Source organism: Oncorhynchus kisutch, unplaced genomic scaffold (genome assembly GCF_002021735.2).
Source record: "Oncorhynchus kisutch isolate 150728-3 unplaced genomic scaffold, Okis_V2 scaffold933, whole genome shotgun sequence".
Classification (NCBI taxonomy): domain Eukaryota; kingdom Metazoa; phylum Chordata; class Actinopteri; order Salmoniformes; family Salmonidae; genus Oncorhynchus; species Oncorhynchus kisutch.
Window position 1 is genome coordinate 16,075 of NW_022262878.1, and position 17,163 is coordinate 33,237.

The 17,163-nt window shown below is 48.4% G+C and overlaps 1 protein-coding gene across 5 annotated transcripts in view; it reads right to left on the bottom strand.

Moving 5' to 3' along the window:
• LOC109882846 (exocyst complex component 6-like) overlaps positions 1 to 17,163 on the bottom strand; it is an 85,720-nt gene that overhangs the window by 11,346 nt on the left and 57,211 nt on the right. For 3 of the 5 annotated variants that reach the window (XM_031817106.1, XM_031817105.1, XM_031817107.1), the window contains exons 14-17: positions 15,083 to 15,194; positions 8,961 to 9,095; positions 6,232 to 6,411; positions 3,598 to 3,627 (exon numbers count right to left, since the gene is read on the bottom strand). In XM_031817106.1, coding sequence (XP_031672966.1) covers positions 3,598 to 3,627; positions 6,232 to 6,411; positions 8,961 to 9,095; positions 15,083 to 15,194 — 457 coding nt within the window. The remainder of the gene's footprint in view (positions 1 to 3,597; positions 3,628 to 6,231; positions 6,412 to 8,960; positions 9,096 to 15,082; positions 15,195 to 17,163) is intronic. The other 2 variants (XM_031817108.1, XM_031817109.1) reach the window with 1 other exon arrangement.

A 17,163-nucleotide genomic window follows, 5' to 3' on the forward strand; every position in this document is an offset into this window, starting at 1 on the left:
ATTAATTTATATACTTATACTTATATATATTATACTTATTAATTTATATACTTAATTCCATTATTTTACTTTTAGATGTGTGTGTTTCTCCAATAGAGCTCCATTTTAATGGAACGGTCTGCCTACCCATGTCAGAGACGCAAACTCGGTCTCAACCTTTAAGTCTTTACTGAAGACTCATCTCGTCAGTGGGTCATATGATTGAGTGTAGTCTGGCCCAGGAGTGGGAAGGTGAACGGAAATCCTCTGGAGCCATGAACCGACCTTGCTGTCTATGTCTGGCCCTCTCTCCATTGGGATTCTCTGCCTCTAACCCTATTACAGGGGCTGAGTCACTGGCTTACTGGGGCTCTTTCATACCGTCCCTGGGAGGGGTGCGTCACCTGAGTGGGTCGAGTCACTGATGTGATCCTCCTGTCTGGGTTGGCGCCCCCCCCCCCCCTTGGGTTGTGCCGTGGCGGAGATCTTTGTGGGCTATACTCGGCCTTGTCTCAAGATGGTAAGTTGGTGGTTGAAGATATCCCTCTAGTGGTGTGGGGGCTGTGCTTGGCAAAGAAGGTGGGGTTATATCCTTCCTGTTTGGCCCTGTCCGGGGGTGTCCTCTGATGGGGCCACAGTGTCTCCTGACCCCTCCTGTCTCAGCCTCCAGTATTTATGCTGCATTAGTTTATGTGTCGGGGGGCTAGGGTCAGTTTGTTATATCTGGAGTACTTCTCCTGTCCTATTCGGTGTCCTGTGTGAATCTAAGTGTGCGTTCTCTAATTCTCTCTTTCTCTCTCTCGGAGGACCTGAGCCCTAGGACCATGCCCCAGGACTACCTGACATGATGACTCCTTGCTGTCCCCAGTCCAACTGGCCGTGCTGCTGCTCCAGACCTGAGCCCTAGGACCATGCCCCAGGACTACCTGACATGATGACTCCTTGCTGTCCCCAGTCCATCTGACCGTGCTGCTGCTCCAGTTTCAACTGGTCTGCCTTATTATTATTTGACCATGCTGGTCATTTATGAACATTTGAACATCTTGGCCATGTTCTGTTATAATCTCCACCCGGCACAGCCAGAAGAGGACTGGCCACCCCACATAGCCTGGTTCCTCTCTAGGTTTCTTCCTAGGTGTTGGCCTTTCTAGGGAGTTTTTCCTAGCCACCGTGCTTCTACACCTGCATTGCTTGCTGTTTGGGGTTTTAGGCTGGGTTTCTGTACAGCACTTCGAGATATCAGCTGATGTACGAAGGGCTATATAAATAGATTTGATTTGATGTATGGTTGTGAATTGTTAGATATTACTGCATTGTTGGAGCTAGGAACACAAGTATTTAGTAAGATATTACTGCACTGTTGGAGCTAGGAACACAAGTATTTAGTTAGATACTACTGCACTGTTGGAGCTAGGAACACAAGTATTTAGTTAGATACTACTGCACTGTTGGAGCTAGGAACACAAGCATTTAGTTAGATACTACTGCACTGTTGGAGCTAGGAACACAAGTATTTAGTTAGATACTACTGCACTGTTGGAGCTAGGAACACAAGTATTTAGTTAGATACTACTGCACTGTTGGAGCTAGGAACACAAGTATTTAGTTAGATACTACTGCACTGTTGGAGCTAGAAACACAAGCATTTAGACAGATATTACTGCACTGTTGGAGCTAGAAACACAAGCATTTAGTCAGATATTACTGCACTGTTGGAGCTAGAAACACAAGTATTTAGTTAGATACTACTGCACTGTTGGAGCTAGAAACACAAGCATTTAGTTAGATATTACTGCACTGTTGGAGCTAGGAACACAAGCATTTAGACAGATATTACTGCACTGTTGGAGCTAGGAACACAAGTATTTCACTACATCCGCAATAACATCTGCTAAATATGTGTATGTGACCAAAAACATTTGATTTGCCATATGTTATCCATACAATCTGTTACACATACTGGATACTGAGCTGTACAAATAAAGTCATCGACACCCTGTGTGTGTTTACAGACAATGTACAGATAAAATAACCTATTAGATTTAACTTACACTAAACGTGATGGATGGTATGTAAATTACTATAGTTCAGCATCATCACAAGTGGAGGAAGCAACAAGCCTGGAGGCAAATCCACAGTACAGACATGATCATGCATTACCCAGAACTGGACAGGGTAGGGGGGGCAGAGTAGGGCAGGGGGGGGCAGAGTAGGACAGGGAGGATGGGCAGAGTAGGACAGGGAGGAGGGGCAGAGTAGGAGAGGGAGGGGGCAGAGTAGGGCAGGGAGGGGGCAGAGTAGGGCAGGGAGGGGGCAGAGTAGGACAGGGAGGGGCAGGGAGGGGGCAGAGTAGGGCAGGGAGGGGGCAGAGTAGGACAGGGAGGGGCAGAGTAGGGCAGGGTAGGAGGGGCAGAGTAGGGTAGGAGGGGCAGAGTAGGGCAGGGAGGGGGGGGGGCAGAGTATGGCAGGGTAGGAGGGGCAGAGTAGGGTAGGAGGGGCAGAGTAGGACAGGGAGGGGGGGGCAGAGTAGGGCAGGGTAGGAGGGGCAGAGTAGGGTAGGAGGGGCAGAGTAGGACAGGGAGGGGGGGCAGAGTAGGGCAGGGTAGGAGGGGCAGAGTAGGGTAGGGTAGAAGGGGCAGAGTAGGGCAGGGAGGGGGCAGAGTAGGGCAGGGTAGACGGGCAGAGAAGGACAGGGAGGGGGGGCAGAGTAGGGTGGGGTAGGAGGGCCAGAGTAGGGCAGGGTACGAGGGGCAGAGTAGGGCAGGGTAGGAGGGGCAGAGTAGAGCAGAGTAGGGGAGAGCAGAGTAGAGCAGAGTAGGGGGCGCAGAGTGTGGGGGGGGCAGAGTAGAGCAGAGTGGGGGGGGGAGCAGAGTAGAGCAGAGTAGGGGGCGCAGAGTGGGGGGGGGAGCAGAGTAGAGCAGAGTAGGGGGCGCAGAGTGGGGGGGGGGTGCAGAGTAGAGCAGGGAGGGGGGCAGAGTAGGGCGGGGGGGGGGCAGAGTAGGGCAGCGAGGGGGGAGGCAGAGTAGGGCAGGGAGGGGTGGGGGGCAGAGTAGTGCAGGGAGGGGGAGGCAGAGTGGAGCAGATTAGGGGGGGCAGAGTGGGGGGGGTGCAGAGTAGGGCAGGGAGGGGGGGGGGCAGAGTAGGGCAGGGAGGGGGGGGGGCAGAGTAGGGCAGGGAGGGGTGGGGGCAGAGTAGGGCAGGGAGGGGGGGGGCAGAGTAGGGCAGGGAGGGGTGGGGGCAGAGTAGGGCAGGGAGGGGTGGGGGCAGAGTAGGGCAGGGAGGGGGGGGCAGAGTAGGGCAGGGAGGGGTGGGGGCAGAGTAGGGCAGGGAGGGGTGGGGGCAGAGTAGGGCAGGGAGGGGGGGGGCAGAGTAGGGCAGGGAGGGGGTGGGGGCAGAGTAGGGCAGGGAGGGGTGGGGGCAGAGTAGGGCAGGGAGGGGGGGGCAGAGTAGGGCAGGGAGGGGGGGGCAGAGTAGGGCAGGGAGGGGTGGGGGCAGAGTAGGGCAGGGAGGGGGGGGCAGAGTAGGGCAGGGAGGGGTGGGGGCAGAGTAGGGCAGGGAGGGGTGGGGGCAGAGTAGGGCAGGGAGGGGTGGGGGCAGAGTAGGGGGGGGGGTACTTACCGACATGGCAGCATGGTCATTGCAGTTATTCTGAGCAGAACCAGAACCACCCAAACAAATGAAACATGTCCAGAATAGGAGGGAGAGAAAGGATGGCAACAATAAATGGACAGGAAAAGAAAAACCAGAGACAGACCCAGCATGCTTGGCAGAGGAAGTCAAATCAATAGAGAAATACATTATAGATCTACATCACTGTGGGAGACAGAGGAGACATTCCTGAAGGAAAACATCTTAGAAACAGAACGGGAATAAAAAGCTGGAAATGATTTTATACAAGGTAGGGAAGCTGGTGTACAAAGCAACCAGCAACAGGTCTGGGGTTCCACCAGCAACAGGTCTGGTCTGGGGTTTCACCAGCAACAGGTCTGGTCTGGGGTTCCACCAGCAACAGGTCTGGTCTGGGGTTTCACCAGCAACAGGTCTGGAGTTCCACCAGCAACAGGTCTGGTCTGGGGTTCCACCAGCAACAGGTCTGGGGTTCCACCAGCAACAGGTCTGGTCTGGGGTTCCACCAGCAACTGGTCTGGAGTTCCACCAGCAACAGGTCTGGTCTGGGGTTCCACCAGCAACAGGTCTGGTCTGGGGTTCCACCAGCAACAGGTCTGGTCTGGGGTTCCACCAGCAACAGGTCTGGTCTGGGGTTCCACCAGCAACAGGTCTGGTCTGGGGTTCCACCAGCAACAGGTCTGGTCTGGGGTTCCACCAGCAACAGGTCTGGTCTGGGGTTCCACCAGCAACAGGTCTGGTCTGGGGTTCCACCAGCAACAGGTCTGGTCTGGGGTTCCACCAGCAACAGGTCTGGTCTGGGGTTCCACCAGCAACAGGTCTGGTCTGGGGTTCCACCAGCAACAGGTCTGGGGTTCCACCAGCAACAGGTCTGGTCTGGGTATCCTCCCCAGTCACTCTTCAGTCTAACATTATGCCAAGTCATTATCAAAACCTAGAATGATCTTGTTCCCTTGAGCTTTTCTGTGGAACTAAAAGAATGAAAATGGCACCAAAGATAAGCAGGACACAACTCCAACACTGAATACACATTACTGCAGTACACAACTCCAACACTGAATACACATTACTACAGTACACAACTCCAACACTGACACACATTACTGCAGTACACAACTCCAACACTGAATACACAGTACTGCAGTACACAACTCCAACACCGAATACACATTACTGCAGTACACAACTCCAACACTGAATACACATTACTACAGTACACAACTCCAACACTGACACACATTACTGCAGTACACAACTCCAACACTGAATACACATTACTGCAGTACATAACTCCAACACTGAATACACATTACTGCAGTACACAACTCCAACACTGAATACACATTACTACAGTACACAACTCCAACACTGACACACATTACTGCAGTACACAACTCCAACACTGAATACACAGTACATAACACTGAATACACAGTACACAACTCCAACACTGAATACACAGTACTGCAGTACACAACTCCAACACTGAATACACAGTACATAACACTGAATACACAGTACACAACTCCAACACTGAATACACATTACTGTAGTACACAACTCCAACACTGAATACACAGTACATAACACTGAATACACAGTACACAACTCCAACACTGAATACACAGTACTGCAGTACACAACTCCAACACTGACACACAGTACTGCAGTACACAACTCCAACACTGAATACACAGTACATAACACTGAATACACAGTACACAACTCCAACACTGAATACACAGTACTGCAGTACACAACTCCAACACTGAATACACAGTACATAACACTGAATACACAGTACACAACTCCAACACTGAATACACAGTACTGCAGTACACAACTCCAACACTGAATACACAGTACATAACACTGAATACACAGTACACAACTCCAACACTGAATACACAGTACTGCAGTACACAACTCCAACACTGAATACACATTACTGCAGTACATAACTCCAACACATAGACAGATTACTGCAGTACAGGACTGCAGCCAGGCCACAGTAGATACACATTACTGCAGTACAGGACTGCATCCATGCCACAGTGGGTATCATCAACAGCGTCACTCAATAAGAAGCACAGTGGGTATCATCAACAGCGTCACCCAATAAGAAGCACAGTAGATACAAGTCACCACCGTGACGTAACACTGATACAGCCAGGCCACAGTAGATACACATTACTGCAGTACAGGACTGCAGCCAGGCCACAGTAGATACACATTACTGCAGTACAGGACTGCAGCCAGGCCACAGTAGATACACATTACTGAAGCCAGACCACAGTAGATACACATTACTGCAGTACATGACTGCAGCCAGGCCACAGTAGATACACATTACTGCAGTACAGGACTGCAGCCAGGCCACAGTAGATACACATTACTGAAGCCAGATCACAGTAGATACACATTACTGCAGTACAGGACTGCAGCCAGGCCACAGTGGGTATCATCAACAGCGTCACTCAACTCAATTTCGCACAGTAGATACAAGTCACCACCGTGACGTAACACTGATACAAGAACAACACTTCAACACACTACCACAATAACTCACAACAAAACTCCATCTCCCAGAGTTCCCCTGCCTGCGGGGGGGAGTGGCTAACTCACCGGCAGGTGTGTGAAGACCTGGAAGGTGCTGCGGAGGAAGTTGATGAGGTCCATGAGGTATCCACTGGCCTGGCCGTCCGACTCCGGCATGCCCCAATCATAGTCTGCCAGCTGGATGAACTCATCTATCTTCTGGTTCAGTTTGGTGTAGATCTCTCCCTCCGCTGCGTGGCGTGCATCCTAGATACACCAGACAGGGAACACCAACACGTCAGTACTACGGAGGTTTCTACTGACAGAATGAGCTGAACGCCAGGTAAGACTACGGAGGTTACTACAGACAGAATGAGCTGAACACCAGGTAAGACTACGGAGGTTACTACAGACAGAATGAGCTGAACACCAGGTAAGACTACGGAGGTTACTACAGACAGATTGACCTGAACGCCAGGTAAGACTACGGAGGTTACTACTGACAGAATGAGCAGAACACCAGGTAAGACTACGGAGGTTACTGACAGAATGAGCTGAACGTCAGTACTACAGAGGTTACTACTGACAGAATGAGCTGAACGCCAGGTAAGACTATGGAGGTTACTACTGACAGAATGAGCTGAACGTCAGGTAAGACTACGGAGGTTACTACTGACAGAATGAGCTGAACGCCAGGTAAGACTACGGAGGTTACTACTGACAGAATGAGCTGAACGTCAGGTAAGACTACGGAGGTTACTACTGACAGAATGAGCTGAACGCCAGGTAAGACTACGGAGGTTACTACTGACAGAATGAGCTGAACACCAGGTAAGACTACGGAGGTTACTACAGACAGAATGAGCTGAACGCCAGGTAAGCCTACGGAGGTTACTTCAGACAGAATGACCTGAATGCCAGGTAAGACTACAGAGGTTACTACTGACAGAATGAGCTGAACGCCAGGTAAGACTACGTCAGTACTACGGAGGTCACTACAGACAGAATGAGCTGAACGCCAGGTAAGACTACGGAGGTGACTACTGACAGAATGAGCTGAACACCAGGTAAGACTATGGAGGTTACTACTGACAGAATGAGCTGAACACCAGGTAAGACTACGGAGGTTACTACAGACAGAATGAGCTGAACGCCAGGTAAGCCTACGGAGGTTACTTCAGACAGAATGAGCTGAACACCAGGTAAGACTACGGAGGTTACTACTGACAGAATGAGCTGAACACCAGGTAAGACTACGGAGGTTACTACTGACAGAATGAGCAGAACACCAGGTAAGACTACGGAGGTTACTACAGACAGATTGACCTGAACGCCAGGTAAGACTACAGAGGTTACTACTGACAGAATGAGCTGAACGCCAGGTAAGACTATGGAGGTTACTACTGACAGAATGAGCTGAACGTCAGGTAAGACTACGGAGGTTACTACTGACAGAATGAGCTGAACGCCAGGTAAGACTACGTCAGTACTACGGAGGTCACTACAGACAGAATGAGCTGAACGCCAGGTAAGACTACGGAGGTGACTACTGACAGAATGAGCTGAACACCAGGTAAGACTACGGAGGTTACTACGGACAGAATGAGCTGAACACCAGGTAAGACTACGGAGGTTACTACTGACAGAATGAGCTGAACACCAGGTAAGACTACGGAGGTTACTACTGACAGAATGAGCTGAACACCAGGTAAGACTACGGAGGTTACTACTGACAGAATGAGCTGAACACCAGGTAAGACTACGGAGGTTACTACTGACAGAATGAGCTGAACGTCAGGTAAGACTACGGAGGTTACTACTGACAGAATGAGCTGAACGCCAGGTAAGACTACGGAGGTTACTACTGACAGAATGAGCTGAACGCCAGGTAAGACTACGTCAGTACTACGGAGGTCACTACAGACAGAATGAGCTGAACGACAGGTAAGACTACAGAGGTGACTACTGACAGAATGAGCTGAACACCAGGTAAGACTACGGAGGTTACTACGGACAGAATGAGCTGAACACCAGGTAAGACTACGGAGGTTACTACTGACAGAATGAGCTGAACACCAGGTAAGACTACGTCAGTACACGGAGGTTACTACAGACAGAATGAGCTGAACACCAGGTAAGACTACGTCAGTACACAGAGGTTACTACAGACAGAATGAGCTGGAGGCCTGGTAAGACTACGGAGGTTACTACTGACAGAATGAGCTGAACGTCAGGTAAGACTACGGAGGTTACTACAGACAGAATGAGCTGGAGGCCTGGTAAGACTACGTCAGTACACGGAGGTTACTACAGACAGAATGAGCTGGAGGCCTGGTAAGACTACGTCAGTACACGGAGTTTACTACAGACAGAATGAGCTGGAGGCCTGGTAAGACTACGTCAGTACACGGAGGTTACTACAGACAGAATGAGCTGGAGGCCTGGTAAGACTACGTCAGTACACGGAGGTTACTACAGACAGAATGAGCTGGAGGCCTGGTAAGACTACGTCAGTACACGGAGGTTACTACAGACAGAATGAGCTGGAGGCCTGGTAAGACTACGTCAGTACACGGAGGTTACTACAGACAGAATGAGCTGGAGGCCTGGTAAGACTACGTCAGTACACGTTGATGAACTAAGCTGAAGCACTGGAAGCTCTGTAAGGTTTATGACAATTCCCTTATTCCAGCGGCAACACAAGAGAAGAGACTATGACTAATGAATATATACCTTAAACGTTTTGGTTGGTTTAATAGTTATATCAAGGTAGTGAAGTAGAAACACTGGTGGAGAATTCAGATTTCCTACAGTACCTTAAAGGTGGAAAGTCCGTAGAGCCGCGTGGTGTGCACAGTCTCAGGTGAGACGTTGGTGATGTTGGTGATGAAGTCCTCCAGGTATTTACAGGCCTGCTCCAGGTGGGTTGTGTTAATGATGATCTGGACCAACTGTAACACAAAGAGAGATGTAAATGGGACCACGTGGGTCAACTGGAAAATATATCAACAACCTTACACTTTTCTTAAATTATTCCTTTTCAAATTAGATAAAATAAAAAACAAAATATTTTGTTCACCACACCTTGCAGAACCAGTTTTTTTTCTTTTTTCTTTTAGTAAACTCAGGTTTACAATTACTATCACCTCTGAGCTAGTACTTGGTGGCCTAGGCCAAGATAACTGACAACAAGCTTCCTTTAGCCATCAAGAGCTGCACCTTTCTACTGACCATTCATCCCTCAGCAACAAACTGCTCTAATTCTTCATTGTTTCAGGTGGTGCCCTCCACCAACTGCTCTAATTCTTCATTGTTTCAGGTGGTGCCCTCCACCAACTGCTCTAATTCTTCATTGTTTCAGGTGGTGCCCTCCACCAACTGCTCTAATTCTCAATGATTCAGGTGGTGCCCTCTACCAACTGCTCTAATTCTTCATTGTTTCAGGTGGTGCCCTCCACCAACTGCTCTAATTCTTCATTGTTTCAGGTGGTGCCCTCCACCAACTGCTCTAATTCTCATTGTTTCAGGTGGTGCCCTCCACCAACTGCTCTAATTCTTCATTGTTTCAGGTGGTGCCCTCCACCAACTGCTCTAATTCTCAATGATTCAGGTGGTGCCCTCCACCAACTGCTCTAATTCTCAATGTTTCAGGTGGTGCCCTCCACCAACTGCTCTAATTCTTCAATGATTCAGGTGGTGCCCTCCACCAACTGCTCTAATTCTTCAATGATTCAGGTGGTGCCCTCCACCAACTGCTCTAATTCTTCAATGTTTCAGGTGGTGCCCTCCACCAACTGCTCTAATTCTTCAATGATTCAGGTGGTGCCCTCCACCAACTGCTCTAATTCTTCAATGATTCAGGTGGTGCCCTCCACCAACTGCTCTAATTCTTCAATGATTCAGGTGGTGCCCTCCACCAACTGCTGTTGTCAGATCTCACCATACGTTTTGGATGTGATTCAGATCTGGACTCTTCTCTGGCCACTCCAGAGCAGTCCAGCACCCCATCAAAAAGCTTGAATTCGTGCCACAAACAGACAAATAACGGTTCAGTATAAAAGTGATGTGCAGAACGGGATCTCGGAAAGCACAACATATCGGTCCTTTTCACAGATGGGCAGACGACCACACCGGGTTCCTATCAGCTAAAAACAAGAAGGAGCGACTCCAATGGAAACGTCTTCACCAACACTGGACAACTGAGGAGTGGAAAAACATTGCGACAAATCCTGGTTCCTGTTGAGTCATGGAAGTATCAGGATTAGTCCCAGGGATAGAGGGGAGGAGAGGGGTAAGACACATCCTGCCTAGAGTCAACGGTACGCAGCGATCCGAAATCCATGCCTTGAAGAATTCAAGCTTTTCTGGTGGGTCCAACCCTGTACTACATAGGCCGCACCCAGGTGGTAAGGGTAGGTAACAACACATCCGCCACGCTGATCCTCAACACAGGGCCCCTCAGGTGGTAAGGGTAGATAACAACACATCCGTCACTCTGATCCTCAACACAGGGCCCCTCAGGAGTGTGTGCTCAGCCCCCTCCTGTACTCCCTGTTCACTCATTACTGCTTGGCCAGGCACGACTCCAACACCATCATTAAGTTTGCCGATGACACAACAGTGGTAGGCCTGATCACCGACAACGACGAGACAGCCTGTAGGGAGGTCAGAGACCTGGCCGTGTGGTGGATGAATAACAACCTATCCCTCAACGTGATCAAGACAAAGGAGATGATTTTGGACTACAGGAAAAGGAGGACCGAGCACACCCCCATTCTCATTGACGGGCTGTAGTGAAGCTTCAAGTTCCTTGGTGTCCACATCACTAACAATCTAACCATCTAACATGGTCTAAGCACACCAAGACAGTCGTGAAGTGGGCACAACAAAACCGACTCCCCCTCAGGAGACTGAAAAGATTTGGCATGGGTCCTCAGATCCTCAAAAGGTTCTACAGCTGCACCATTGAGAGCATCACTGCCTGGTACAGCAACTGCTCAGGCTCCAACCACAAGGCACTACAGAGGGTAGTGTGAACGGCCCAGTACATTACTGTGGCCAAGCTTCCTGCCATCTAGGACCTCTATACCAGGGGCGGTGTCAGAGGAAGGCCCTAAAAATTTTCAAAGACTCCCTAGTCATAGACTGTTCTCTCTGCTACCGCACAGCAAGCGGTTCGGGAGCGCCCAGTCTAGTCCAAGAGACTTCTAAACAGATTCTTCCCCCAAGCCACAAGACTCCTGAACATCTAATCAAATGACTACCCCTGTATATAGTCTCCACATTGACTCTGTACCGGTACCTCCTGTATATAGTCTCCACATTGACTCTGTACCAGTACCCCCTGTATATAGCCTCCACATTGACTCTGTACCAGTACCCCCCTGTATATAGCCTCCACATTGACTCTGTACCAGTACCCCCTGTATATAGCCTCCACATTGACTCTGTACCGGTACCCCCTGTATATAGCCTCCACATTGACTCTGTACCGGTACCCCCTGTATATAGCCTCCACATTGACTCTGTACCGGTACCCCCTGTATATAGCCTCCACATTGACTCTGTACCAGTACCTCCTGTATATAGTCTCCACATTGACTCTGTACCGGTACCCCCTGTATATAGCCTCCACATTGACTCTGTACCAGTACCTCCTGTATATAGTCTCCACATTGACTCTGTACCGGTACCCCCTGTATATAGCCTCCACATTGACTCTGTACCGGTACCCCCTGTATATAGCCTCCACATTGACTCTGTACCAGTACCCCCCTGTATATAGCCTCCACATTGACTCTGTACCAGTACCCCCTGTATATAGCCTCCACATTGACTCTGTACCGGTACCCCCTGTATATAGCCTCCACATTGACTCTGTACCGGTACCCCCTGTATATAGCCTCCACATTGACTCTGTACCGGTACCCCCTGTATATAGCCTCCACATTGACTCTGTACCAGTACCTCCTGTATATAGTCTCCACATTGACTCTGTACCGGTACCCCCTGTATATAGCCTCCACATTGACTCTGTACCGGTACCTCCTGTATATAGTCTCCACATTGACTCTGTACCGGTACCCCCTGTATATAGCCTCCACATTGACTCTGTACCGGTACCTCCTGTATATAGCCTCCACATTGACTCTGTACCGTAACACCCTGTATATAGCCTCCACATTGACTCTGTACCGGTACCCCCTGTATATAGCCTCCACATTGACTCTGTACCAGTACCCCCTGTATATAGCCTCCACATTGACTCTGTACCAGTACCTCCTGTATATAGCCTCCACATTGACTCTGTACCGGTACCTCCTGTATATAGCCTCCACATTGACTCTGTACCGGTACCCCCTGTATATAGTCTCCACATTGACTCTGTACCGGTACCCCCTGTATATAGTCTCCACATTGACTCTGTACCGGTACCTCCTGTATATAGCCTCCACATTGTCTCTGTACCGGTACCCCCTGTATATAGCCTCCACATTGACTCTGTACCGGTACCCCCTGTATATAGCCTCCACATTGACTCTGTACCAGTACCTCCTGTATATAGCCTCCACATTGTCTCTGTACCGGTACCCCCTGTATATAGCCTCCACATTGACTCTGTACCGGTACCCCCTGTATATAGCCTCCACATTGACTCTGTACCAGTACCTCCTGTATATAGCCTCCACATTGACTCTGTACCGGTACCCCCTGTATATAGCCTCCACATTGACTCTGTACCGGTACCCCCTGTATATAGCCTCCACATTGACTCTGTACCAGTACCTCCTGTATATAGCCTCCACATTGACTCTGTACCAGTACCCCCTGTATATAGCCTCCACATTGACTCTGTACCGGTACCCCCTGTATATAGCCTCCACATTGACTCTGTACTGTAACACCCTGTATATAGCCTCCACATTGACTCTGTACCAGTACCTCCTGTATATAGCCTCCACATTGACTCTGTACTGTAACACCCTGTATATAGCCTCCACATTGACTCTGTACCAGTACCTCCTGTATATAGCCTCCACATTGACTCTGTACCGTAATACCCTGTATATAGCCTCCACATTGACTCTGTACCGGTACCCCCTGTATATAGCCTCCACATTGACTCTGTACCGTAATACCCTGTATATAGCCTCCACATTGACTCTGTACCAGTACCTCCTGTATATAGCCTCCACATTGACTCTGTACCGTAATACCCTGTATATAGCCTCCACATTGACTCTGTACCGTAACACCCTGTATATAGCCTCCACATTGACTCTGTACCGGTACCCCCTGTATATAGCCTCCACATTGACTCTGTACCGTAATACCCTGTATATAGCCTCCACATTGACTCTGTACCGTAATACCCTGTATATAGCCTCCACATTGACTCTGTACCGTAATACCCTGTATATAGCCTCCACATTGACTCTGTACCGTAACACCCTGTATATAGCCTCCACATTGACTCTGTACCGTAATACCCTGTATATAGCCTCCACATTGACTCTGTACCGTAATACCCTGTATATAGCCTCCACATTGACTCTGTACCGGTACCTCCTGTATATAGCCTCCACATTGACTCTGTACCGTAATACCCTGTATATAGCCTCCACATTGACTCTGTACCGTAATACCCTGTATATAGTCTCCACATTGACTCTGTACCGTAATACCCTGTATATAGCCTCCACATTGACTCTGTACCGTAATACCCTGTATATAGCCTCCACATTGACTCTGTACCGGTACCCCCTGTATATAGCCTCCACATTGACTCTGTACCGTAATACCCTGTATATAGCCTCCACATTGACTCTGTTCCAGTACCCCCTGTATATAGCCTCCACATTGACTCTGTACCGTAATACCCTGTATATAGCCTCCACATTGACTCTGTACCGTAACACCCTGTATATAGCCTCCACATTGACTCTGTTCCAGTACCCCCTGTATATAACCTCCACATTGACTCTGTTCCAGTACCCCCTGTATATAGCCTCCACATTGACTCTGTACCGTAACACCCTGTATATAGCCTCCACATTGACTCTGTTCCAGTACCCCCTGTATATAGCCTCCACATTGACTCTGTACCGTAACACCCTGTATATAGCCTCCACATTGACTCTGTACCGTAACACCCTGTATATATCCTCCACATTGACTCTGTACCGTAACACCCTGTATATAGCCTCCACATTGACTCTGTTCCAGTACCCCCTGTATATAGCCTCCACATTGACTCTGTACCGTAACACCCTGTATATAGCCTCCACATTGTTATTTCACTGCTGCTCTTTAATTACTTGTTGCTTTTATTTCTAATTCATATTTTTAAACTGCATTGTTGGTTAGGGGCTTGTAAATAATCATGTCAGTGTAAGGTTGTATTCGGTGACTAATTAATACAATTTGATTTGTACCTAATAAACTGTCCTGGACACCTTTCAATTAGTGGATTCGGGTATTTCAGCAACACCCACGTGTATATAAGAGAGCACACACCTATGCAATCTCCATAGACAAACATTGGCAGTAGAATGGCCTTACTGAAAAGCCACTTTCAACACGGCACCGTCATATATTAGCTTTCCAACAAGTCAGTTCCTCCCATTTCTGCCCTGCTAGAACTGCCCCAGTCAACTGTAAGTGCTGTTATAGTGAAGTGGACATGGAACAACAACGGCTCAGCAGAACTTGACTGGCAGGCACAGAGCCCTGACTTCAACCCCATCGAACACCTTTGGGATGAATTGGAATGAAAGCAAGTTCCCATAGCAATGTTCCAACATCTAGTAGAAAGCCTTCCCAGTAGAGTGGTGGGGGGGGGGACCAACTCCATATTAATGGCCATGATTTTGGAATGAGATGTTGGACGAGCAGGTGTCCACATACTTTTGGTCATGTAGGGAATAATGTACTGTACCTCAGTTAGTCCTATATGGGGTTTCTTGATAAGGTTCTGTAGACAGCCACTCAGTGTCCTCGTCAACAACAGGTTGGTGGATTTACGGAGCATGTCATCGATCTCTGTCCAGCTGGAAACACAACCAAAACAAAACAACAAGAGAAGTGATGCTTCACAAAGGTTCTCAACTTTTCTATTCTCGATAGTTTCTACAGATTGTAAATTAAAAGATAACATGTTTCGATTAACAGTCTTATAATTATTGATCGATTGACTATGACTTTTCAGATCACCCAGCAGTACTATTTGCGGAGTTCACGCCCTTCCTGAACCTGCGACCAAAAAACAAGCTACATATGGACAGTATGTAGACCACAACAAATAATCAAATGATTCTGTCTCTTCAGAGCAAAATCTGCAGAGCTGGGATTGTTGTATTTCCAATATACTGTATATAAACATTATATTTTTTGCAAGAATTGTGAACAATTTAAATAAAAAAATCAAAGTTTTGTGTATCAATTCATAAACCATGTGTCATGGAATTGGTACATTGGAAATCTCTTCCGAACTATTTAGGAATCTATATGACACAGCTGGACATTTCTTGGTCCTTAAATGAAAGCATTATACTTTATTTTTCTCAATTTCCTTAAACCAATGCAGGTCTTTAATGCGGGTCTTTAATGCAGGTCTTTAATGCGGGTCTTTAATGCAGGTCTTTAATGCAGGTCTTTAATGCAGGTCTTTAATGCGGGTCTTTAACGCGGGTCTTTAACGCGGGTCTTTAACGCGGGTCTTTAACGCGGGTCTTTAACGCGGGTCTTTAACGCGGGTCTTTAACGCGGGTCTTTAACGCGGGTCTTTAATGCGGGTCTTTAATGCGGGTCTTTAACGCGGGTCTTTAACGCGGGTCTTTAACGCGGGTCTTTAACGCGGGTCTTTAACGCGGGTCTTTAACGCGGGTCTTTAACGCGGGTCTTTAACGCGGGTCTTTAACGCGGGTCTTTAACGCGGGTCTTTAACGCGGGTCTTTAACGCGGGTCTTTAATGCGGGTCTTTAATGCGGGTCTTTAATGCGGGTCTTTAATGCAGGTCTTTAATGCAGGTCCGGCCGACAAATTCCCTACTTTCTCCCCTTTCCACTTGCCTCTTCCATTTTTGAGCAAATGCTGCAATTAGTTGGTTGTAATTTTGGATAGAGTAGACTTTTCCATATATTTTTGTGTGACAACTCCACCAGTCCTATTAATGATTTCATTTACAAATATTTATGTATATTAGTATATTTGAGTATAACCATAATATTGGTTGTATTATTATTTCTGTCTTCTGATTAAACTGACATTTCAACCAACTTTCTATGACTTGTTCTAAAAATAGCGATATTTTTGAGATGATTTCATTTTCAAATAACCGAAAGTGAGAGGTTGTAATCTGAATAAAGGGGAAAAGGCCATTCTTGAACACAGCCTCCCAGTTATTAACCCCTGTACTAGGGACCCTAGAGAGGGAACAGCCTCCCAGTTATTAACCCCTGTACTAGGGACCCTAGAGAGGGAACAGCCTCCCAGTTATTAACCCCTGTACTAGGGACCCTAGAGAGGGAACAGCCTCCCAGTTATTAACCCCTGTACTAGGGACCCTAGAGAGGGAACAGCCTCCCAGTTATTAACCCCTGTACTAGGGACCCTAGAGAGGGAACAGCCTCCCAGTTATTAACCCCTGTACTAGGGACCCTAGAGAGGGCGCAGCCTCCCAGTTATTAACCCCTGTACTAGGGACCCTAGTGAGGGAACAGACTCCCAGTTATTAACCCCTGTACTAGGGACCCTAGAGAGGGAACAGACTCCCAGTTATTAACCCCTGTACTAGGGACCCTAGTGAGGGAACAGCCAGGCTCTGACTCCCAGTTATTAACCCTTGTACTAGGGACCCTAGTGAGGGAACAGCCAGGCTCTGACTCCCAGTTATTAACCCCTGTACTAGGGACCCTAGAGAGGGAACAGCCTCCCAGTTATTAACCCCTGTACTAGGGACCCTAGAGAGGGAACAGCCTCCCAGTTATTAACCCCTGTACTAGGGACCCTAGAGAGGGA